Raw genomic sequence first — 26,854 nt, forward strand, 5'->3', positions numbered from 1 at the left:
AGAAACTACTAAAAGTGTATAAAATAAATTGGCACAATGTTAGTAATATATGAATCTGGATAATGGGTATATGAAAATTCTTTGTACTATTTTTCAACTCTTCTGTATATGTTAAAATTCGGAAGAAAAAAAAGTAGTGATATAACATAGGAGAAAAGAGGAAAACAACTCACCTCAATATTTTCTTCCCCAAACTTCTCCACAGCTTTCTCCTCAGAAAGGCCACAAGCACCATATTCCAAAGGAGTAAATACAGTGGTTGGAACATTTTCATAGTCACACTGTTTAAAAATGGAGGTAAGGAGTTATAATAGGCAAAGTTCTAACTTAAAAAAAGAAAGGTACACTTCAAAAAAGTTCAAAATTGACAAAGGAAATAAAAGCAATAAATTGCTACCAAAAGTATGTGGTCTCAATCCCAGATATTCTACTACATTGAGAACCATTAACTTATTTGAAAAGTTTAGTAGAAGTGTGAAGTCTAGTAAGACTATGAGAAAAAGATTCATGCAGCTTCTCTATCCATCAAATAACTGATGTTATCAACAATGGCACACTTTCTTTCCCCTTAATAAAGCAACCAAAAATAATACTGGTGTACCCAAATCTGATAGTCTTGTATTATCAGTGATAAAAAATTAAAAGACTTCTTTAAAACATCAATTAGGTAATACATATTAACAGCCATAAAACATTTTATCCTTTTGGCCCAATAATCCCACCTATAGAAATCTATAGTAAGATTATAGATATAATTTAACATATAGATGATATATTACTATATTTTACTATAATATACAATACTAACATAGTAATAGTCTGATATACAGAAAAGGCTACATGTATTAATTGAACATTGCTATAGTACTCAATAGTGGGAATGTTGGAGTAGCTTAAAAATCCCAATTAGGGCCGGCCATGGTGGCTCACGCCTGCAATCCCAGCACTTTGGGAAGCTGAGGCGGGTGGATCACCTGAGATCAGGAGTTCGAGACCAGCCTGGCCAACATGGTGAAATGCCATCTCTACTAAAAATAACAAAAATTAGCTGGGCATGGTGGCAGGCGCCTGTAATCCCAGCTACTTGGGAGGCTGAGGCAGGAGAATCGCTTGAACCTGGGAGGTGGAGGTTGCAATGAGCCGAGAATGCACCATTGCACTTCAGCCTGGGGGATAAGAGCGAGACTTCATCTCAAAAAAAAAAAAAAAAAAAATTCCAATTAGAAAGTGATTCTATAGTTCATACTCTTAATGTAAAACTGCACTATGCAACCATTAAAATGGTAAAGAAGACCATGGGGGAAAAAAGGTTAACTCTTAGGACTATTTTCAAAGCATACTGTACGATGTTAATGGGTACAGAGGACAAGAGGATTCCATAGTCAAATGAACTTGTAAAGAGCTGGATTAAGCAAATAAATGAGTTCCTCTATCAGGTTTCTCAGAACCTTTAATATGCTGCTGTGAATTGTGAAAAAATATATTATGTAAATGCCAAGGGTTTATAACGCCATCTGGTAAAAGCCTAGCAGTTATACACAGAGGTGATCCAAAGTAACATTCTGCATTTAAAATAAGAGAAGTGCAATTCTCACTCTCTAAAACAGGGAGATAAAATCTTTAAAACATGCTCGCCTCTAGAAACAATAAATATAATCAATTTTCTCTAAAAAAAAAAAAAAATACATAGACCCTTGGAATTCTAATTTAAAAGTAAAGGCAGACAATCACTTACACCACAATGGTATATCAGGGAACAGATTCACCCTCCTGCTTTAAACAACTAGAAAACCAGACAAGGATGGAGCAACACTTTTTAAGACATTGACCAAGAGGCAGTGCAAGCCTGTGATCCCGGCGGGAAGGGAAACAAATGAGATGAGTCCTGTGACTGCTCCAGCTTACTGCTCAGAGGCAGTTTCTAAGCCTCAGTGCAGGGAGGGAGAGCTCAAACAGAGCCCAGGGTCTTTCCTGTAAGCCAAGGTGGTTTCAAGTTGCAAGTCACAAAACCAAAGCGGATGGAATTGCATGTGTAAAGAGAGTTCCTGAGGTCTACAGCGGTCTTCTTAGATTACGGCTGAGACATACAATAGTATGTCCAAGGAAACAAAAAGACCCATGAATTTTTTTCTGTTTTTTTGGAGACAAGGTCTTACTCTGATGCCCAGGTTGGACTGCAGTGGCATGATCACAGCTCACTGCAGCCTTGACCTCCCAAGTTCAGTTTATTCTTCCACCTCAGACCTCTGAGTAGCTGGGACTAGAGGCACACGCCACCTCACCCATCTCATTTTTTGTATATTTTGTAGAGATAGGGTTTCGCCATGTTGCCCAGACTGGTTTCGAATTCCTGGGCAAGTGATCCTCCTGCCTCAGCCTCCCAGTGTGCTGGGTTACAGGTGTGAGCCACTGTGCCCAGCCATATCTTACTTTAAAGCACAACTCCATTCAATGATTTAGCTTTTTTTTTTTTTTTAAGGAAGCACTGAGACATGAATTTAAGAATAAATTAAATGCATCCAATCTCAAGCTATATTGAGATACCCGATACGCAGTAAGTGCAACAATGCACACAAGATGTAATTCAAAGAGGCAGTCTTGTTAAATTTATTCTAAATAGTAATATGAACCAACTGCTATTCCCTAAATAATCAGTCAATCTGGCATTCAATATCTTAACCCTCAATCCATTAATTCAAAATATGAGATTTTATTACATTACATCCCAAGTAACCCCAGGTCACAAATTTTGCTAGCATCACTCTTTGAGGTTCCCATTACTGTAACCAACTGAAACCATGATAAGGAAAATGGGTAACGCCAACATTATTTACAACTAATGTTTCTGGAATCCTTTTTAAAAAACAGCTGTCTTTATTCTTTTCTGGCCATCTAGTCCCATGAAACATACTGAAGAGTTTTAACATCCTATACTGGCTTTTAAAAAATCACTTTAAAATTTAATATAACATTTAATGTATTCAACATTCTAAGACAGATTATTTTCTAAGGACTGGGTAATAAGGCCTGAAGAGTGGTTTAAACTACTTTGCATACCGACATCATTACCTAAATCCTCAAGTCCTTTTATAGCCTAGATAAGTGCCATAAAAAGACTCAGAACATTTTATTTATATTGGTAATGACGACATAGATATAAAATGCAACTATTTAGAGTATATGGATATAAAGTACACTATTCAACAATAGTGCTGAAACCTATTAATCAAGTTCTTTTTATTCATAGTGTGAATCCAAGATGTCAATTTTCTTTTCTTTTTTTTTTTTTTTTGAGACAGAGTCTCACTCTGTCACCCAGGCTGGAGTCCAGTGGCTGGATCTCAGCTCACTGTAAGCTCCGCCTCCCGGGTTTACACCATTCTCCTGCCTCAGCCTCCCGAGTAGCTGGGACTACAGGCGCCCGCCACCTCGCCCAGCTAGTTTTTTGTATTTTTTAGTAGAGACGGGGTTTCACCGGGTTAGCCAGGATGGTCTCGATCTCCTGACCTCGTGATCTGCCCATCTCGGCCTCCCAAAATGCTGGGATTACAGGCTTGAGCCACCGCGCCCGGCTTTCTTTTTTTTTTTTTTTAGACAGTTTTGCTCTGTAGCCATGGCAGGAGTACAGTGGCGCGATCTTGGCTCGCTGCAACCTCCGCCTCCCAGTTCCCGGTTCAAGCAATTCTCCTGCCTCAGCCTCCAGAGTCGCTGGGATTACAGGCATACGCCACCATGCACGGCTAATTTTTGTATTTTTAGTAGAAATGGGGTTTCGCCATGTTGGCTGGGCTGGTCTTGAACTCCTGACCTGGTGATCGGCCTGCCTCGGCCTCCCAAAGTCCTGTAATCACAGGCCTGAGCCACTGTGCCCAGTCGAGTGTCAATTTTCATAATAAAGTCACAATGTACAGCAGCCTTAATAATTTCTTGTCTGAAATACAGCTAATAAAGGACATCTAGGATGCCATCACCAAAATAACTAAATTATTCAAGATCTGCAAAACTTTCCAACTGCCCCCTAAATAAGGAACTGGGAGTATTGCTGACAACAGTATCTAATGAGTAACAAGCACAACACTCACCTTGACAGTGGAACCTGCATAGAGCCTCTGAGCCAGCAATCTTCCTGCCTGGATTGCAACCGGGGTGAGCTCCACCTTATCCTCCAATATATCGCCAATGGCATAGATGTAAGGCACGTTGGTCTGTTCTTCATCTGTGACAGGTATTTTTCCAGTCCTGCAATTTTACACAGTTAAAAATAATCATTAATTACCATTATTAATTAAGGATAACAAAATCCTCTGTTTTCCCAGGGAAGCCCAAAATTGTGACTCTAGCTGAGGGCAATGTTCTAATGTATTAAAAATATAACAAAACAGCTCAAAGGAACAAAATAGCTTTTCATGACAATTCTGGTCACTATTCTGAAAATCAAAGAAATAAGAAAACTAAGAAATTTTAGAATGGAAGAACTGCAACACAATGGTTAAGAGTGAGGATTCTAAATTATAACTCCCCCCAAAATGGAAAAAGAAAACAAACAGGAAATACTAATGTGAATGGCACTGGAAGAAAAGTTTTCTAGTTGAGCTCTTCAACTATGGTAAAAATTAGCTTTAAAAAATCTAAAATTCAGCCAGGCACAGTGGCTCACACCTGTAATCCCAATACTTTGGGAGGCTGATGTGGGTAGATCATCTGAGGCCAAAAGATGGAGACCAGCCTGGCCAGCATGATTATAGGTGTGATGGCAGGCACCTGTAATCTAGCTACCAGGGAGGCTGAGGCACAAGAATTGCTTGAACCCAGGAAGCGGAGGTGGCAGTGACACGAGATTACACTACTGCACTCCAGCCTGGGTGACAGAGCAAGTCTCTGTCTCAAAAAAACAAACATACAAACAAAAAACTAAAATTCTATAATTGACCAACGCTGTAAATAACTGAAATAGTATTAAATATGACATAACAGACCAGGCACAGTGGCTCACACTTGTAATCCCAGCATTTTGGGAGGCCAAGGCAGGTGGATCACCTGAGGTCAGGAGTTCAAGATCAGCCTGACCAAAAGGGCGAAACCCCCTCTCTATTAAAAATACAAAAATTAGCCGGGCATGGTGGTGCATGCCTGTAATCCCAGCTACGTGGGAGGCTGAGGCAGGAGAATGGCTCGATCTCAGTGGGCAGAGGTTGCAGTGAGCCGAGATCACACCATTGTACTACAGCCTGAGAGACAAGAGAGAAACTCTGTCTCAAATAAAATAAATAAATAAGTAAATAAATAAATATGACATAATAAAGGTTTTTTCTTACTTTTCATTTATCTTCACCCCTACAGTTTCTAAGCCAATTTTTCTTGTGCAAGCATCTCTTCCTATTGCCAGCAACACCTGAAAAATTATTAATATATTAGTGACTAATAACAAAAAGGCTTTGCATTTATTACTTAATCTTATTTTTCTCTGCTTACTAAGCTAATCTGATTTCATTTTTCAAACTCGGAAATAAATATTTCACTAAGAAAATAATGCAAGAGTTTAAATAAATTAAAATCTTCAGAAAAAATCCTTTGAACATATATGATACATTAGAAATTATTTTCTATTTCTTATTAGGAAAAAGAGAATTCATAATTAATAAACCTATCCAAGTTTAAAGACAACGACATCATAGTCTGTAACTAAATTATTTTTTAAGTGGTTGTCTGGAGAGATGAAAGGAAATAACACAGGACAGAAATTCTGGCTCATTTAAAAATTCTGTTGCCTTTGTATAGCCATTTGACTAATACTTTAAGTTACAGTGGAAAAAATCTGAAGCCATACCTTTAGCAAAACAATTTTCTTTTTTTTTTTTTTTTTTTGAGACGGAGTCTCGCTCTGTTGCCCAGGCTGGAGTGCAGTGGCACAATCTTGGCTCACTGCAATCTGCGCCTCCTGGGTTCAAGCGATTCTTCTGCCTCAGTCTCCCGAGTAGCCAGGACTACAGGCGCACGCCACCACGTCCGGCTAATTTTTGTATTTTCAACAGAGACAGGGTTTCACCATGTTGGCCAGGATGGTCTCAATCTCTTGACCTTGTGATCCACCCGCCTTGGCCTCCCAAAGTGCTGGGATCACAGGCGTGAGCCAAGACGCCCAGCCACCAAAACAAATTTTAATATTATAAGTTACTGAGATGTCTTAGAATGGGCATAGAACCAGTACGTTTGGAAATCACTAAGAGCCATTTTAAGTTCCTATAAGATACCCAATAAGCATGTTATTTGCTTTCTGATAAAGTATTAACCTGGGCCCATTCCTTACCGTATTATACTCTCCTTCAATGATTTCCTCACTGTTGGTGGACTGAGCTACTACTCTGAGTCGGCCTGGTGTCCCCGCTTCAATTTGTTCAATCTGTAAGAGTGATCAAGTTTTACTGTGAAATAAAGACATTTATCAAGTTGGATTATCTACCTTCCCCTTCCATCTGGTTAACCCAAAGTTAAAATATAAAATCTTGCTTAATAGGTCTTTTATGTCCCATCTCCCTCACTTAACATTAGGATGATAAATGATTATCTCCTTCTTTTTCACTGCTCAATGTTGTCTGCTAGAAGGGCTTTCTTTTAAAGAGTTCTCAAACAATAAAATTCAGAGAAAAACGGGGAAAAAAAGCAAGCTACACAAAGCACACTACCATCCCTAAAAATCAAACCAATGACTTACTGCTTTTCCCAGGTTTCTATCTTGTGATTCACCCAGAACCATTAATCCCATGGAGGGCAACTGTTGCCCAAATTCAGAGATTCTCTTTTGACTACAGATGCTCAGCTTTCATTGACAACAAAGAATAGATTAAATTAGAGTAGGTCAATAGTGATATGGGTAACAGCTAGAACGTCTTAAAAATTGGAGTGGGCAAGGAGATGTGGGTGTTTATCAGAACCAGGGGTTGTTTTCAGTTGTTAAGGATGTAGAAAGAAATGAGCGAGCCCTGATACTTGAGTGATGGCAGATGAGAATAAATATATCAACCCACTACACATAGATGTCAACGACAACCTACAGACTAGGTTTAATGACTTAGAAACCCACCTGGAAAACTATCCAGGGTTATTTTATTTGACATCAATAAGTAATAAAAATTTCCTTCCTGAATTCCCTTTCCTTCTTATATAGTTAAATAAGCCTCTCTGAACATACTGGAAAAGTCTTTCTTGTTTAACTTTAATTAAAATGTTCTAATCCTTGGAAAAGAGCTTAACTGGTCCACTGCTTAAGATTAGTTTGGAAACATTAAGGGCCTCATCCCACCTCCACCCTTATTCACTTTTGTACTTCAATCAGGCCTTTTTTGTATCTAGAACAATATTTCTTCCCACAGAGCCTTTCTACACATACTACATTCTCTGTAAAAAATGTACCCTCTCCCCACTCTCCACAGAAGGTTCCTTCCATTCGATCACTTTATAATACAGCAAGAGTTTAATACCCAGCTGTGGGAATCAGATACTCTGGTAACCCTATTTTACTAGGAATAGTCCACCAGGTTTTCAAAAGGGTCCACAATTCCCCATATGTTAAAAAAAATATATATAGGAAGATGTTACTTTCTATCAGTACAGCATATACACACAACTATTGTTTACTGTTGTTATGAATCATAGCTCTACTGCAAATATAGCATATATACCTCTACTGCTAGGCCAGGTGCGGTGGCTCAAGCCCGTAATCCCAGCACTTTCGGACGCTGCTCTGGGAGGACCACTTGAGGTCAGGAGTTGAAGATCAGCCTGGCCAACATGGTGAAAGCCTTCTCTACTAAAAATACAAAAATTAGCCAGGTGTGGTGGCACGCACCTGTGGCCCCAGTTACTCAGGAGGCTGAGGCAACAGAATCGCTTGAACCTGGGAGGCAGAGGTTGCAGTCAGCCGAGATTGGGCTACTGCACTCCAGCCTGGGTGACAGAGCCAAACTCCGTCTCAAAAAAAAAAAAGTAAAAATAAAAAACAGCTACAGTAATCAAGCACTGACAGCTTCCAGGAAATTTGTGCCTTAATCTTCACAACAATATTATGAGATAGATTTACTTTAGACTTACTCTCTACCAGGTACTTTTCTAATTACTTTATAAGTGTTGGCTAATGCAATTCTCACAAGAATTGTTAGATGCTGTTATCAACCTCATTTTACAGAAGAAACAGGTTCAGAGAGGTAACTCTTCCAAAGTCATAGAGCAAGAAACTGGCAGAATAGTATGTGAATTCAGGTCATTCCAATCCCAAAGTTCATATTCTTATGTATCAGCATTAGGAGATCCATAGTCACATACACAACTCAAGTCAACCCACTGAGAGATGAAAAGAAATGACAACTACAATTCCTTAAGTTTAACAAAATAGTCCCACCATTTTCCCTGCACTAGAGAAAATTATCTATTAGTCTGAGACATACACTAAGTGTTCAATTTTGTCACTCTTATGTATCAAAACATTTCTGATAATGTTAACAAATCCCAGGTGTGACTTGGCATAGTATTAGGTCTTTTCAAAAGATTAAAAGAGTGAAAAAGGTTAGCACACATAAATAAATGAGATAAGCGGGATGCCAGAAGTATGTAGTGTTTATGTTGAGACTGTACCATATACCAAGGGGGAAATGTCCTACGGGGAGCCAGGGAGTGCAGGTAGGGCCTAGTCTTGAACTCTTATTTAAATCTCTGGTGTATATGAAGAAACAAAGTATTAACAGACCAAAGATGACAAAGGAATGCATAAAGGAAAGCACTGAACAGAAGAAAACCAAAAGTGAGAAAGTTGACAAACAAAGAGATTATTAATCTATAAATAAGAACAAAGCTATATAGGTCTTTAGATGGTAGGGAGGTACGAGTTTATATACCAGCATACAGCAGTAGGGGAATCAGCATTCCTGATGGTTTATAATGCTGAAAGGATGCTTCCACCACCAACTCAACTCTCTTTTTGCCTTTTACCTGAATGTAGAATCAACAAACCTACAGGCAAACCCACTTACTTTAATTGGTACAAACTGTCTTATAAACTTGATGCCATGTTCTTCCATGTGTTCACCAATTTTGCTGGCCATGTCCTGGTCAAATCCTCTAAGAAGAATGGACCTAACCATAACAGTGACATCTAAACCAATACCAGCAAGAAATCCAGCACACTCTAAAGCGACATAGGATGCTCCAACGACCAGGGTCTTACCCGGGCAGTAAGGCAAGGAGAAAAGATCATCACTGGAAAAAAAAAAAAAAAAGAAAGAAGAAAAAAAAAGTTCCTATATGAGTAATTACTAAATCCAAGTACACATTTTTACTTTGATAAGAACATACTTTCAAGATGATAAACATTCTACTAGCTACACACATAATACATTAGAAGTTTTTATAATTCTTAAATACCCTTTCTTGCCACTCAGCTGCTTTGGGAGTAGCTCAAGCTACCCACAGCTAAACACAGCAAACTGTGTGACTTCTGATATTAGTCAGTTAGTCCAATTCATCTTCACACTAAATGATTTTGAACTGTTTGGAATAAATCACAGATTTGCAAACCCTAACCTCCATCCTCATGCCACCACTCAGCTCTCTCTGAGGTGGAAAAACCTGTGTTACCTGTCCTCAGCTGAAACACCAATTATTATCAAGAATGTGGACAAGAATGGGGGGGAAAAAACTTTCAATATCTTATAATATAAAAGTCAACTATAAAAAGTAGAACCTGACAAAAGTCTTCTAGTTGAGCTAGGGACACAGAGATCATAAAAGCATTGTTAGAGAATGAGTTTTTAAAAAATATCAGAAGGGGGCCTGCTATTGTCTGAATGTTTATGTACCCCCCAAATGCATAGATTAACATCCTAAACCCCAAGGCAATGATATCAGGGGTGGGGCTTTTGGGAAGTGATTAGGCCATGAGGGCAGACCACTCATGAATGGGGCTAATGTCCTCATAAAAAAGGCCCCTGAGACCTCTTCCACCATGTGAGAAAGGATAAAAGCATATACCAAAAAGAGCCTTAAGGAGAAGAGTAATTTATAACACAATCAGAAACTCCTGAGCAAAAGGGATCCAAACACATTTACCAACACTCTGTCTTAATGACTTCATAATTGAAAGCTCCTGAACAATGTCAGCAGTGTTACCATTTGACAGGCAAAAATAAACCACACAGCAAAACATCTCCTTGCTTGACTCATTTCAGGAGGTCCTTCTACACTGACACCGTAACCGTTCAACAGCATTGAGTAGGGTCTACAGTCTGATAAATCTAAATGACCTGCCAGCCTCTATTTCTTTTAGCAGCCACTCTGCAAGTGTTAAAGGGTAATATATGATCCTCATTTTACAAAATCTAAATGTATATATGTATCATACCTATTTTACAAAATGTGAATATCCATTGATTACATACTTACATACACATGCATAAATTTCAAATACAAATGTAAATATAAATCTATACTAGTATGTTAGTGATACTAATTCTGTGTAGCAAGATGACCAATGTTTGAAGTTTTCAATATTTAAAATGTTCTCCTTTAGGCCGGGCGCGGTGGCTCAAGCCTATAATCCCAGCACTTTGGAAGGCCGAGACGGGCAGATCACGAGGTCAGGAGATCGAGACCATCCTGGTCAACACGGTGAAACCCCGTCTCTACTAAAAAATAGCCAGGCGAGGTGGCAGGCGCCTGTAGTCCCAGCTACTCAGGAGGCTGAGGCAGGAGAATGGCGTAAACCCGGCAGGCAGAGCTTGCAGTGAGCTGAGATCTGGCCATTGCACTCCAGCCTGGGTGACAGAGTGAGACTCCGCCTCAAAAAAAAAAAAAAAAGTTCTCCTTTAAAATCATTTTTCCTTTTTCTCTTTCTCCTAAACCCCTGCCCCCAGAGAGGGCACAATGTGGCAAAGAAATCTGTCTGAAGTCCAAAAAATTGACGAAGTGGGTTTGAAGAAAAATGTGAAAGCAAAATCCACAATAGGTTTTTCTTTTCCACCCTGCTTTTTTTCTTTACCTGCTAATGCAGTATTCTTTGTCACCAGGGATGCCCAAGTAACGTGGTCTTTCACCAGTGGCAATGAGAAATCTCTCTGCTGAATAAATTTTTTCTTTGCCTTTATTATTTGTTGCCTACAAAGGAACCAATATGAAAACCTTATTAAGTAATCATTCCTCAGAATTGTAAACTTCATAGTTAACAAAGGCCATTCACTACATTGTCTCATTTCATCCTCATAATGAGGACAATAATATAGTAAAAAGGATAAATTAAGACTGAGTAGTTAACAGACTTGCTCAAAGTCACAATGCTAGTAAGTGCCAGAGCCAAACCTCAAATCCAGGTGGTCTGGTTCAGTACGCTTACATTTTACCATACCTCCACACAAGGCCCCATAGGATGATATGACAGCAAAATCACCAAACTGGATAGTCTGGGTCACAGTGGCTATTACTTTTATTATAATACTTTAACATTTTCCAACCAAAGCTTTTAAAAAAAAAAAAAAACTAGTCAGGATGTCACATAATTACCTTAATCCTGTGAGGACCAATAAACTGCCCGTAAGCATTCTCATAGACAACTTTTTTCTCCCTCAGAGCTACTCGGTAGCCCCAATTCAAAGAGCCAATGTGATTCTGTACAGCTTCTATCATTCTGTCCCAATCATGCTTAACTGTATAAGGAAATAAGACAAAATCTAAGACAAAATCTTGTTTGGCTTTTCAACTCCTGGCAAAGATCATTTCTCAATAATCACTCAAGTGAAATACAAGGAGCAGAGCTCTAAAAGGCAATCTAAAAGGGCAAATCCTCCATTTTGAGCACATATGCCACTTTTTCATCTTTGAATATTCTTTCTCTTTTATAAGACTAATACAATTAAATAATACAAGACAGATCTCCTGACAATTTTAAACTAAAATAACAATACACAAACTCTTCCCTTCTTTATCTAGAAATGAACTTGAATTTTACTGATTTCTGGGATATATTAAGGCTTAGGATTCTCTATTTGTAAGAAAATCCAAGAGATTCTGATGTAGCCAAGTATGGAGTTACTACACTAGTAACAATGTTTATGCCAGGGGCTGGCAAACTGAAACCATGGGCCAATCCAGCCCATCACCTTTTTGTAAATAAAGTTTTATTAAAATACAGCCATGCTTATTTATTTCAGTATTTTCTAGTGCTACTTTCACACTACATGGGCAGAGTTAAGTAGCTACTAGAGACCCTATGCCCCAAGAATCCTAAAATATTTACCATCTAGCCTTTTATGGAAAAAATTCACTGACTGTTCATTTAGACAGAATTTTAAGAGTCCATCACATTTCCCTCCAAACTCCCATATCTCATCAAAGAGAAAACTTTTTTATTCTTTTTGATTCTGTCATAATTAAATTAATCCTCAGGTCACTAAAGTAATATTAAATTTCAAAGGATAAAAATCAACCCTTGGGTATTCAATAATCTCTCTTTTTTATTCCCCCCACAGACAGAGTCTTGCCCTGTTGCCCAGACTGGAATGCAATGGCTCAATCTGGGCTCACTGCAACCTCTGACCCCCCAACCCCAGGGTTCAAGCTATTCTCATGCCTCAGCCTCCCAAGTAGCTGAGACTACAAGTGTGGGCCACCACGCCCAGCTAATTTTTTGTAATTTTAGTAGAGATGCAGTTTTGCCATGTTGGCCTGGCTGGTCTCAAACTCCTGACCTCAAGTGCTCTGCCCACTTCAGCCTCCCAAAGTGCTGGGATTATAGGCACGAGTCATTGCACCCAGCCTCAATAATCTCTTCTTTAGAGACAGGGTCTCACTCTGTTGCCCAGGCTGGAGTGCAGTGGTACAATCAATAACAGCTCACTGCAGCCTCAAACTCCGGGGCTCAAATTATCCCCCTGCTTCAGCCTCCTAAGAAGCTGGGACTATAGGAGAGGGCTTCCATGCCCAACTAATTTTTTTTTTTTTTTTTAAGAGACAGGGTCTTGCTTTGTTGCCCAAGGTAGTCTTGAACTTCTGGTCTCAAACTGATCCTTCCCCTTGGCCTCCCAAACTGTCGGGATTACAGGCATGAGCCACCTGGCCCAATAATCAATATCTTATAAATGACTAGGGAAATAAATAAGATACAGGTAAATATACTCTGGTGGTAGGCAAAAGACAGGTCCTACCTAGGGCAGCTGTGGTTTGGAAGGAAGAAGAGAATCAACATATACTGAAAGCTTCTCTCATTGAAATGAGGAATGTGAGTCTCTAATTCAGTGGGCAAGTAGACTGGCTATACAGTAAGTGTTGAAAACAGGCTTATAACACTTACTGGCCAGCCTCTGGAAGTGGGAATGACAGCACAAAAAACTGATTTATAGCCTCCAAGAGAACAGATAGATTATGGATATTGAATTCAATTCATATGATCATAATATGTTAGAATTAGAGCGAACCTTAAGAGATTGGTTCAACTGAAAGAAAAAAAAAAAAAAAAGTAACTGCAGATGCCACTGTGGTTATGGTTCTAGAGGACCAGGTAGCTTGTGGGCGGGGAAGGCTGCAGGAAGGTTGGACTAACCTGCCTGCCTGGCCTGTCTACCACTACAAAAGTCTCAGGACTTGCTGTTTCTCTACTAGGAGTGGAATAGAATAGTATATAACTCACCTACACATGCTAATCATCTAAGCTGCAGTAATTACCAATGTTTTACAAAATTTCTTCTTATATCCCTCTCTCTCTTAAGGATCTGAGCAAACAATGTGACCCCAACATTATAAAACTTTAAAAGTTAGTGATTTTCTAAGATTTCAGACTTGGAAAAGGTACTATTATCTTAAGTAGGAAGTAAAAGCATCAAGAAAAGAAGCATAACTAGTTTGAGTGACAGCAAAATTTTTCCAAGCATGTATTTATGCCTTATCTTTACATTTAATACACAATTAAAACCCTGAAAAAGCCACAAAATAGTTTAACCTGGCTACTGGCTGGAGTATTTTCCCTCAAATGCTCCATAATGCATAGGTCTCAAACCTCAAATCAGATAGGGGTTGGAGTTTCACTCTTCACAACAGAGTGACATACGTCATAAATTAGCCAGGAAGCTATGCCAAATCTTACTTTATTCTTCTACTAGATAATGCAATCTACTTTCTAAAATTAACAATTCTGCCGGGCATGGTGGCTCACGCCTGTTAATCCCAGCACTTTGGGAGGCCAAGGCAGGTGGATCACGAGGTCAGGAGATCAAGACCATCCTGGCTAACAGGGTGAAACCCCATCTCTACAAAAAATACAAAAAATTAGCCAGGTGTGGTGGTGGGCACCTGTAATCCCAGCTACTCGAGAGGCTGAGGCAGGAGAATGGCGTGAACCCAGGAGGCGGAGCTTGCAGTGAGCCGAGATGGCACCACTGCACTCCAGCCTGGGTGACAGAGTGAGACTCTGTCTCAAAATAAATAAATAAATTAAATTAAATTAAATTAACAATTACAATCTCTTCAACTCGTCTAGGGTTTTTAGAGTGCTCTAAATATTTTTAATCCAACAAAGTCTAACCACCCCCTCCTCAACAAACAACCCCCACCCCCCCCAAATATCGGCTCATGAAACAAGACTTCTTTGGAGGAAGAAAAATGTAACAGCTTTAAAAGAAAGCAAATGCAATTAGTACTTCCTTACAAATTATAAACATTGTATGATTTCTCACAAACACTACATGACAATATATTCAAAAGAACTCTAATTTTATATTATAGAAATACCATAATCCAAATGCAATATCTGTTGTTACCATAACTATGTAAATACTTGACAAAGGATAACTCCAGTGATTATATCCATAAAAAATGTAAACAATAAAAACAACTAGGCTATTTGCTCTCTTCATGAAAATTGATGATGCATTACAAAGATTGCAGCTCAAACCACCAAAAGCACAAACACAAGAGTAGCTTTTCCCTCTCATACCTGTCTCCTCGACTTTCCATCCATAGTTTCGAGAGTCTTGTAGGGCTTGTCCTAACAAAGCTGCTTGATGCATCAGTTTTTTAGGTATGCAACCCACATTCACACATGTTCCTCCGAGACCTACAACAACATTGAGAAATCAGTTTATAGCCTGCTTTCCAAGCCTTACAAATCTTCAAAGTCAACAATTATTACAACTCTAAGAAATACTGTATTATATTTGCTTAATGTGGCCAATAATAAAGTTTATTCCTAAATCTTACAACATTCATCAGTTCAGAGACCCTTACATAACAAACACGGTAACATCATCCTAAAATGAAACAAAGAGGGGCAGATTTCCACGATTTCCATATACTTCAAAGATAGAAAATTAATTGATTGCTGATAAAGATGCCAGAAATTGAAATTTTACTATGTACACAACCCTATATAGATGACCCGACTTACGATTTTTCTCTTCATGTTGATACCCATACACCCATACTGTGTTTCACTTTCAGTACAGCATTCAATAAATTATATGAGATATTCAACACTTTATTATAAAATAGGCTTTGTGTTAGATGATTTTGCCCATCTGTAGGTTAATGTAAGTGTTCAGAGCATGTTTAAGGTAGACTAGGCTAAGCTATGATGTTCAGGAGGTTAGGTGTATTAAATGCATTTTTGACTTGTTTTCAACTTACAAAGCATTTTATCAGGATGTAGTCCCCCATTGTAATTCAAGCAGCATCTGCACTTGCCATTGAATCTATGCACAGAGGTAACTGATAAAGGCGTTATTATGCTAGGCGATTAGAGTGTAGTGGTTCTTAAACTACACATAAAATTTGGTGTATATGGGCCAGGCGTGGTGGTTCACGTCTGTAATCCCAGCATTTTGGAGGCCGAGGTGGGTGGATCATTTGAAGTCAGGAGTTTGAGACCAGCCTGGCCAACATGATGAAACCCCATCTCTACTAAAAGTACAAAAAAATTAGCCGGGCGTGGTGGTACATGTCTGTAATCCCAGCTACTCAGGAGGCTGAGGCAGAAGAACGGCTTGAACCCAGGAGGTGGAGGTTGCAGTGAGCCGAGATAGCGCCACTGCACTCCAGCCTGGGCAACAGGGCGAGACTCCATCTCAAAAAAAAATTTTTTTTGGTGTTGATGTGCATTTTTTTAAGGAGGTGGCCTACAGCATTCACTTGGTTTTTTAAAGGATGCATGACTTCCCTTGCTCCCTAAAAAAAAACTTTAGTATCCCTAAGCTTAAAGAACATGGTTACAGCTTGTTTCCATTAGAACAAAACACAGGCAGGTGACCAAAATGACATGAGTTAAGAGTGAAAGATGGCAACAGACTTCACAGCTCAAAGTCGGTCCTCTGAGCAGAATGCTACCAGCGTCTCTCTGGAGTATAAACTTCACAGGTCAGAAGGGGAATACCTAGCAACAAGAGCAGTGTCTGACACAGATTGACACATTAAGTGTCTGCTGAACGGATGAATCGGAAATTGTGACATCGCCTTATCTGGACTTCCTGCTTCTTGGTTCCTTCTAATGCAAGCAGCCAAGTAATCTTTAAAAAATGTTATATTATCACATGGCTCCCCTGCCTTAGAGTCTTCAAAAGCTCATTTATATGCTCTGATTAGTCCAATTTAGTCCAAATTATATGCTTTGATTAGTCCAAATTCCTTATCTGGGCCTACAAAGCCCTCGATAGGGACACCTGCCTTCCTCTCTGGTCTCACCTCACACTACCACCTCCAGCTCCCATTATCTATGCCACAACCATGAAGGACTCTTACCTACCTCAGGGCCTTTGTATGTGCTATCCTCGAAGAAAGAGAAGCTGCCTGGAAAGTTCTGCCTCACCTTTTGACAGCTGGCTCATTCTCATTCTTTGGCCTCTTCTAAATGTCACCTCTTCAGATGCCTTCCTTGATGATCTTCTCAAAGTTAAACTCTCCTTTATCCACTTCGTCTCTATGCCACTATATAATTTTTTCAATACCACTTACCACAACTCCTAAAGTTCTTACGTATCTTTTGTCTCCCCACTTAGAATATAAGCTCCACAAGGGCAGGAACTTTGAATGTGCCAAGTTCACTGCTATATCATCACTGCCATGGTTCATAATAAATGTTCAATAAACATTTGCTGAATAAATGAATAATGAACATATAATTCATCAAGACCGAGAAGAGTAAGGGCTAGGCAGTAAGGTATCTCATTCCAGTTTTGTTCAATGTAGGAGGTAGATTTAAAACAGAAATCCACATATGAAAAGTTTAAATTTTCAGTTATTAAGCCCCTATATATGCTAGATTACTCAAATATTTACCTTTAAATCATAGCTTGTAGACAAGGTTTTTACTTCTTGACTCTGTGCCAAAGAACCTAAATTTTTAGCATTTAACCTGATCCATTTTAACTTGGCTCAAATAAAAGATATATATGTTTTGGGGCTAGTTTTTCTTTAACTTAGTTTTTAATTTTTTAAATTAGGCTTTAGGAGCCAGTTAGATTACTGCCAGGGGAAAACTACTTCGGCAACATCACTTCTAGAGTATTTTAAAAGCTTACCCCATCTAGTTCCAAGAGGGGTGGGAGTGACAAAGTCCAGGACCATCACCTTCTTGCCATATTGGGCTGCCTCCTGGAAAATAAAATTATTAAAGTGAGTTGGAAAGGTTAACATGACAGATTGGAAATGGGCTGTTAAAAATCTATGATTTTTTTTTAAGCTATAGAGCTTAAAGCATAACGAGTAATTAATACCTGGGTACTTCACACACATCATGATGATTAATTCAACTCCAGGATAAAAATTAACAGATATTCAGATAGTTGTGAGAGTAGATTTTAAAATTATGCATAATAGAGTAGTAAAATTGTTAGAATCAGCTGGAAACCTTAGACTTCTCACATAACTCCATTCAAACAGTAACAGATTAAGCAATACCTGAAAAAAGAAAGTGGCCATTTCCAAGCAAGTTGCCAAGTAGCTGAAAAAGCAGGTTTACTGACAGTCTACAGCCCTTAATGCAACCTGTATCCTATAAGGTGATATTTTAAAAATCATTTTAAAGTTTAATCTAATTTGGTTTCTAAAGCAGAATACTGAAGAAGTTTTTCTTCTGTATTACAAGACTTCCTAAAAATTTCACATGAGGAGCTCATTAAAAAGTTGACAATATCTATGATGTTTCCAATTCTATTTTGAGGGAAGGAAACAAGAGTTAGAAGTTTGTTTTGCAGAGTATCTTTTCTTTCTCAGAGAATAAACTTTGTATATTGGCAACTAGACCTCCAAAGGTTATTTGAAAGGACTGAGTCTACATGTCTTTCAAACACACCATCCCTGGAGTAAAACACATCAGGTATTATTCCTGAATTACTTTCAGCAAAGCACTGCTTCATGCTGGTCTGCCCCTAACTTGGGCAGCTTCTACCCATTACTGATTCAACACAAGCTACACCTTAGGGAAGTATAACCACTTCATCTTTTAAAGGAACCTGTTGGGTAAGGATGACAGGCCCAAGGGGTCCTCACATGGGAAATTTATCTTGATTCAGGACCAGGAGCCTCACTCCTAACCTTCTTTATTTATACATCCTCTTCCCAATCACCCTCAGACCACAGAGTTAGTGGTTATTAACCGCACATACACAGAAAGCAAATCATTTTTAATAAACGGGTTTAAGAAACCCAATTGCTCTCCATCTTTTTTATACTGGAGAGAAGGGGTTATGAACAGGGAAATCATCAAGTGAAAAAGACAAATATTAATTAAGAAATATATTTGCTTAATTTCAAACCATTTCCACACAACACCTATATATATATATTTTTTTTTGTTTGAGACAGAGTTTTGCTCCTGTTGCCCAGGCTGGAGTACAATGGTGCGATCTCAGCTCACTGCAAACTCAGCCTCCCAGGTTCAAGCCATTCTCCTGCCTCAGCCTCCCAAGTAGCTGGGATTACAGGCACCCACCACCACACCCAGCTAATTTTTGTATTTTTAGTAGAGATGGGGTTTCACCACATTGGCTAGGCTGGTCTTGAACTCCTGACCTCAGGTGATCCACCTACCTTGGACTCCCAAAGTGCTGGGATTACAGCCGTGGTGAGCCACTGCACCAGGCACAACACCCTTATTATCTCTGAGAAATCAACTAAACTTTAAAGTGAGTGGAAACATGTTCCAAACTACTGGGCCCTGTACTTTTATATAAGTAATGTATATTTCAATCTGGAAAAATGATTTATAAAGTGGTCCCTTATCATGTCCATGTCCTGCCCAAGTTAATGTGCAAAATGTCACAAAAGTGGATCAAATAAATTCCACAGACAGCGGAGAGAACCCTGTGAGGAATGTTAATATTCTAACTACCACCCAGACAACACACAACACAAGGAGCCTTGCCTTAGCAGCTGCCAGGCCTCCTGAGCCACCTCCAATGATGATAAGGTCATAGTCATAGGACTCGGGAAGATCCTCAGGGCCGTTCATTTTTAGTAGCTTTTGAAGTCTGCCCTCCTGATAAGCCTAAAGAAAAATAACAGGAGAGAAAATAATTTAACTTAAAATCAGCAATGTCCAAAAAGCTTTTAAGAAAACCTTTTCTTAAAGAAAAACAAAAGGAATTTTCAAAGGGAAAATGTTGTTTGATTTATAATTACAGCATACAGATGGAAATATTCAACCTTCCTTAAAGTTGTGAACTGCTTGCTTTATGTTAGTTTATTAGCCCCAAACACTGTCATTGCTAACTACTTTGAAGTGTTCGTATATTACCTCCACTAAGTAAACCAGCTTAGGTCTAAATCAGGTTTAATCATCAGCCTTTTTTTCCTAGAATTTTTAAACTAGGTTTTAAAGATAGGGGCTTGGTAAATATGGGCATAGCTTAATATCAATATAACAATTTTAAAAGATCAGTCAAATATTTATTTAAGACTTTTCTGTACTGTTTGGCTGGGGCATAACATCTAGAAAATCAGAACAGAACTGTCAATTGATACTGACCTGCATGAAAAGTTAAACGTGAAAGTTGCTGCTTTTGTAGGATATTTTAAATAGGCACAACTCTGCAAAGTTCATTCCTTTAATTGCATATGCATGAAGTCTCCCATATTTAATATTTAGTTTCCATATACTTAGCAAGTAACAAACTTTTATAATTTAGGTGTTAGACTCTCAATTTTTAAAAAAATCCTTTCATTCCACTAATATTATTCTGATACACATTAATTATATTTCAAATCAGTTTAATATATTTTGGCGATATATTTAATATTATCTCTTACTAAAATAAAAATCTATGTTAACAAGAGATAATGACTGAGAAAGTTGTTAATAAGCACAATAAAATGTTTTCAAAAACTCAAGTCTTAGGCCAGGCGCAGTGGCTCACGCCTGTAATACCAGCACTTTGGGAGGCCAAGGCGGGAGGATTACTTGAAGTCAGGAGTTCGAGATCAGCCTGGCCAACAGGGTAAAACCCTCTCTCTACTAAAAATACAAAAATTAGCCAGGCATGGTGGTGGGCGCCTGTAATCTCAGCTACTCTGGAGGCTGAGGCAGGAGAAGCACTTGAACCCGGGAGACAGAGGTTGCAGTGAGCCAAGATCGCACCACTGGACTCCATCTCATTTAAAAAAACAAACAAACAAAAAGTCTTAACTTTAATAACAAAAAGAGCCCCCAAACTTACCAGCCCAAACTGCACATTTCTCTCTTGCCTACCATCAGATGCAGGGGGTGAAAGGCAGAGCTTGGGGTCAGCAGAAGAACAAGGTTCTTGGGATGTGGAAGGGGATGCGGTGGAGCAATGTGAAGGAGGAAGCACAGCACTGTGGCTACCTGTTGGCAGCATGGCGGGCATATGTAGTGCCTCAGGGACTGAAGGGAGAACACCTGGAAACCAGCAACAGTGGGGGCAAGACTGCACCACCCTGACAGTCTGCACAAAAGGTCTAGCATGAGAGGCTGGTAAACACAGCCAGTACTCATCAACTGGCATTATGGCCAAGGCTCCTCCTTCAATACAAGGCACTGTGGGGGAAAAACAATTTGGTAATAACAGCCATTCGATCAAAGGATCAATTAAGCTTCAAGGAACTAGTGTGACTCCCTATTCAGTCTCAAAGAGCATGACTTACTGGTTTAAGAGTTAACTAACAAGTGCAGTTAGATGTCCTGCTGGAAAAATAACATACAATCACTTTTAATCGCAATCTCATTTTATCTGCATGAACTTAGCAAAGATGGTGACAGAACACAATAACTGGCTGTCTAAATGAAAACCACGGTTCTGAGAATCCCCCTCCTCCAACATACCCACTAGAACAAATACCAGAAAATGTATCCTCATGCTGAAAAGCCACATACTCCCTCCACCAATGTTTACAATCACTTCCTTACTGAAATTCTGTATCTAACCTGGGGTCTCCTGGTTCAAGCTTAAAGTCAAATTGTATCAACCAGTGCACAGATTTTACCAAAAAAGCTCTGAATGAACCTCACCATTTTAAAGCACTGTGGGTAAAATTGGTAAGACACAGGCAATTGAAGCATTCAGTTGACCTTAGAATGAAACATTATGAGGCTGAGCTCAGTGGCTCATGCCTGTAATCCCGGCACTTTGGGAGGCTGAAGCGGGTGGGTTGCCTGAGCTCAGGAGTTCATCACCCGCCTGGGCAACACGGTGAAACCCTGTCTCTACTAAAATACAAAAAAAAGTTAGCCGGGCGTGGAGGCATGCACCTGTCATCCCAGCTATTCGGGAGGCTGAGGTAGGAGAATTGCTTGAACCCAGGAGGTGGACATTGCAGTGAGCCGAGATCGTGCCACTGCACTCTAGCCTGGGCGACAGAGTGAGACTCCATTTCAAAAAAGAAAAAAGAAAAAAAAAAGAAAGAAACATTATGTTTTAAAATTTTAACCGAACTTAAAATTGAAAGTGCTATCATTCCGTTCCATGTAAATGGTACCTCACTTAAAATAAAAATAAGATAGAAGGTAGAAGACAGCTCCCCCAGACAGCATAAGAAGGTAGCAGAGAGATGGGATAAGGAAAGGAGAGAAATGCCCCCATTCTCTTCCAATTACAATTACTAGAAATTATGTCGGCTGACTGTGGTGGCTGCTACAGAGGTTCTCAAACTTTTTCATCTCAGGACTCCTTTACAATCTTAAACCAGAGCTTTAAAACTGAGACTCCAAAGAGCTTGTTAATGTGGGTTTTATCTATTTATTATATTAGAAATTAAAACTAGGAAGAAACTTAAAATATTAACAAATTTAAGAATAATATATTTATTAAATGTTAACATGAGTGTTTTTATTTAAAAATTTTTTTAAATTGGTGAGAAGAATGGCACTGCTTTGTATCTTTGCAATTCTCTTTAATGTCTGACAACAAAAGACAGCTCATATCTGTTTTTCCATTCAATCTGTTGCCACATCACCTGTCATGTAACCTCTGGAAAACTTCACAGTTTACATGCAAGAGAATTAAAGTGAAAAGGGCAGCTGGGCGCGGTGGCTCACACCTGTAATCCCAGCACTTTGGGAGGCCGAGGTGGGAGGATCACGAGGTCAGGAGATAGAGACCATCCTGGCTAACACGGCGAAACCCCGTCTCTACTACAAATATAGAAAATTAGCCAGGCGTGGTGGCGGGCGCCTGTAATCCCAGCTACTCGGGAGGCTGAGGCAGAAGAATGGCATGAAGCCAGGAGGCAGAGCTCCCAGTGAGCCAAGATCGCACCACTGCACTCCAGCCTGGGAAACAAAGCGAGACTCCATCTCAAAAAAAAAAAAAAAAAAAAAAAAAGGGCAAACAGTATCTTAGTATTATGAAAATAATTCTGACCTTAAAGTATGCCAAAAGGGCCTCATATACTTTGAGAATCACTGCTACAGAATATGAGTAGATGACCTGCAGGCATTCGTCACTTGTTGGCAAGGCTTACACATTGGATAGTCTTCCTTTTCTTCCACCTGCCTGTCATAGTAATCCAATCCCTTTCCCCAGCCCCACTCCTACTAAAACACTGCTCCAGGCTCCCCCGAAAAGGGCATAATACAGAAAGCAATTCAACTGTGGCAGTCTTTTAAAATCCTGACTTTCCCCCCAAACTTAGTTTCTATCCTTTGCCAGATTTGTACTTTTTCCCCCCTACCATTATAGATGGCTCTGGTGCAGAAATAACCTGCGTTAAAATACTTGCTCTACCACTCACAAGGCCAGGTGACTTGGACCAATCACCTAATCCTTAACGAAGCTAACAGGTTCCTGACCTCATCAAATGGCTGAGTTTAAGAAAGATAATGCATGTTAGCAAAGTGGCTGGTAGGAATTAATCCCTTTAAGTTACTAATTCCCCACCTCCTGAAGAAGGGAAATTGCCTGGAACTAAGTCAAGAAGTGCTGGAATGTATTTTACTGGTGTCCTCCGCTGAGTTTCCCTGCGTCAATCTCCACTATTTTGAAATGTCCTCTTCCTAACAAATCTTGATCCAGCACACAGACAAGACTAGCATGATGTTACATTATTTCTATTCAATGTACAAACATATTACCCTTCCACAGCATTCCCTTGGAGGCTGGTGGCTTCTTTAACCAACACTCTAAGAGATTCCAACACAAAAGGCCCATTTTATCCATCAAGTTTCTCTTCAGTTCCCAATATTCTCCTTTTCTTTCTTACAACTCCAATAACACATGTAGCCACAGCACTTAGCACAGACATTGTTACACTACCTGGGATGTCCTCTCTTCTCCACTCCAACCCCTTCATGCCCTTCAAGCTTAAATTAGAAGCCTTTACTTAACAGCCCTTGTGATATAGTTTGGCTGTGTCCCCACCCAAACTGAGTTCCCAGATGTTGTGGGAGGGACCTGGTGGGAGGTAATTGAATCATGGGGGCAGATATTCCCTGTGCTGTTCTTGTGATAGCGAATGAGTCTCATGAAATCTGATGGTATTATAACGGGAAGTTTCCCTGCCCAATCTCTCTCTTTGCCTTTGTCACCATCCACATTAAGATGTGGCTTGCTCCTCCTTGCCTTCCTCCATGATTGTGAGGCCTCCCCAGCCATGTGGAACTGTGAGTCATTAAACCCCTTTCTTTTGAAAATTGCCCAGTCTTGGGTATGTCTTTATCAGCAGTGTGAAAGTGGACTAATACATCTTGAGTTGGGTGTTCCTCCTCTGAGATCCCCCTGCCACCATCACACGATCCCATCAATTCTGCAAGGGTGGGTATCCTGTCTTTCATCTCTCTGGCCCGACTTTGGGAGCACTACCACCTCACTAGGGGCCAGTCTAATCTTAATGGAACCACCACCATATACGTGGTCTATTGTTGATCTCATGTGTAACACATGATTGACCTTATACAGTGCATGACTGTATTCTGGTAAATGATTTATGAAAAAGAGATTACATTTCAAATGCCTCCTTCAAAGAGCCTCCCCTTAACCCTTCTTCTCAGGCAGCACTTCAACCTCTATCCAAGCAACTCTTCTTCAGAGCTATCATCGTTAACAGGAATATGTTGTCTTTCTCTACGATAGGGTGAACGATAGTTCTCCAATGTCAAAGTCTGGATCCCTAGAACCAGTGACTATGTTACGTGTAAAGAGTGATTAAGGTTCTAGAGAGAGATTTTCCAGGATTATCCCACTAGGCCCAATGTAATCACAGGTGTTATAAGAAAGAGGCAGAGGGAGACTTGATTATAGTACTAGGAGATGTGAGGACAGAAGCAAGAGGTTGCATTGCCAGCTTTGAAAATAGAGGAAGTGGCCAGGCGTGGTGGCTCACGCCTGTAATCCCAGCACTTTGGGAGGCCCAGGCAGGCAGATCACGAGGTCAGGAGATCGAGACCATCCTGGCCAACATGGTGAAACTCCGTCTCCACTAAAAATACAAAAAATTAGCCAGGTGTGGTGGCGGACGCCTGTAGTCCCAGCTACTCAGGAGGCTGAGCCAGGAGAATGGCGTGAACCCAAGAGGCGGAGCTTGTAGTGAGCTGAGATTGTGCTACTGCACTCCAGCCTGGGTGACAGGGCGAGACTCCGTCTCAAAAAAAAAAGAAAAGAAAATAGAGGAAGTGACAGATTGTGGGCCAGGGAATGCAGGTAGGCTTTGGAAGCTGAAAAAGGCAAGGGAACAGATTCTGCCTCAGAGCTTCCAGAAGGAACCAGACCTATTGATAACTGGATTTTAGCATCCAACTTCCACAACTGTAAAATAGTGTTATTTAAAACCACTAAATGTTTGGTAATTTGTTAGAGCAGCAAAAGGAAACTAATATACCCACTAAAACATGAAATCATGAAAGGTGGGCAGTTTTCTGTCCACCATTTTTCAACCAGTTCCTAGAACAGTGACTGGCAAAATGGGCATTCAAACAGTTGTGGAATAAATTAATTACCAATCACTTGGTAATACATTCTCCAGGACAAGGGTCTAAAAAGCATGACAAATGGTCAGAGACTCAAAGGAAAGTAAATGAACCATTACAGAGATATCACTATGGAGGGAGGTGGCATTATGGAATTTGCTGACTCTAAACTAGAGAGTGAGGCACTAACATGAGAGTCTACAATGAGAAAAGTTTTTTTTATACATTATCTCAAAGTCTTCCAGTCAGATGTTTATTCCCATTTCATATAGTATAGAGGCCCTCAGAGAAAGAAACTTGCCCACGAGCCAAGAATTGAGCCCACGTTCAATTTCAGAGATTACAAACCTCTTGCTTTTCCAACTATACTACATACCATAATTCATATCTCAAAGTACTTATCACAAACATTTTCTACTTTGATTCTTACTGTAAACTTAAGAGGCATTATTCCCACTTGGCAAATGAAAAACCTGTTTACAGGTTAAATAATAATTTATCCAAAGTACATAACTAGAATGTTATAGAATGAGGATCTGATCCCAGATCCTTTGACCAGCAAGTGGTTCTACCATTCAATAAAGTTCTATTATTTAAAAATATTCTCAAAATATTTTTAAAATATTTCTTAAAAATATTGTCCTAGGCTGGGCGTGGTGGCTCACACCTGTAATTCCCAACACTTTGGGAGGCCAAGGCAGGAGGATTGCTTAAGTCTGGGAGTTCAAGACCAGCCTGGGCAACATAATGAGACCTTCTCTCTTCCGAAACAAAAAAAATAGCTGAGTGTGGAGGCATGCAGCTGTAGTCCCAGCTACTCGGGAGGCTGAGGCAGGAGACTTACTTGAGTCCGCGAGATCAAGGCGACTGCAGTAAGCCAGGATTGTGCTCTGGGCAACAGAGCAAGACCCTGTCTCATTAAAAAAAAAAAAAAAATTATCCTACATTTCAGCTAACTGAACCTGCAAAATTTAAAGTACCCTAGGCCGGGCGTGGTGGCTCACACCTGGAATCCCAGCACTTTGGGTGGCCAAAGCAGGCGAATCACGAGGTCAGAAGTTCAAGACCAGCCTGGCCAATATAGTGAAACCCTGTCTCTACTAAAAGTACAAAAATCATCCAGGCGTGGTGGCGGGTGCCTGTAATCCCAGTTACGCGGGAGGCTGAGGCAGGAGAATCACTTGAACCCAGGAGGTGGAGGTTGCAGTAAGCCGAGATTGTGCCATTGCATTCCAGCCTGGGCAACGAGTGAAAACTCTGTCTCCAAAAAATTAAATAAAGTTCTCTATATTAGCAAGAAACAAGCAGATTTACAGTTTGATTCTTAATCTCTATAAATTTTTAATTTCCTTTTTGCTTCAAGGTAAGCAGTCACTTTAATTTCAAAATTTCAAAAATGATGAGGCAATCCATCACGCCTCATCATTTCACTGGTGTCATGCCAACCAGTACAAATAGAAACAGTAGTGGTCA

The 26,854-nt window shown here is 39.8% G+C and overlaps 1 protein-coding gene across 7 annotated transcripts in view; it reads right to left on the reverse strand.

Annotated features, from left to right (window-relative positions):
• Window positions 1-26,854, reverse strand: part of LOC105497720 (thioredoxin reductase 1) — a 181,643-nt gene that overhangs the window by 19,831 nt on the left and 134,958 nt on the right. For all 7 annotated transcript variants that reach the window (XM_071071206.1, XM_011769014.2, XM_011769018.3 and 4 more), the window contains 10 exons: window positions 19,388-19,510; window positions 17,544-17,616; window positions 14,969-15,088; window positions 11,545-11,687; window positions 11,027-11,142; window positions 9,024-9,249; window positions 6,308-6,400; window positions 5,316-5,392; window positions 4,083-4,239; window positions 174-281 (listed from right to left, as the gene is read on the reverse strand). In XM_071071206.1, coding sequence (XP_070927307.1) covers window positions 174-281; window positions 4,083-4,239; window positions 5,316-5,392; window positions 6,308-6,400; window positions 9,024-9,249; window positions 11,027-11,142; window positions 11,545-11,687; window positions 14,969-15,088; window positions 17,544-17,616; window positions 19,388-19,510 — 1,236 coding nt within the window. The remainder of the gene's footprint in view (window positions 1-173; window positions 282-4,082; window positions 4,240-5,315; window positions 5,393-6,307; window positions 6,401-9,023; window positions 9,250-11,026; window positions 11,143-11,544; window positions 11,688-14,968; window positions 15,089-17,543; window positions 17,617-19,387; window positions 19,511-26,854) is intronic.

The sequence above is a fragment of the Macaca nemestrina genome, chromosome 10, assembly GCF_043159975.1.
Source record: "Macaca nemestrina isolate mMacNem1 chromosome 10, mMacNem.hap1, whole genome shotgun sequence".
In the NCBI taxonomy this organism is placed as follows: Eukaryota; Metazoa; Chordata; class Mammalia; order Primates; family Cercopithecidae; genus Macaca; species Macaca nemestrina.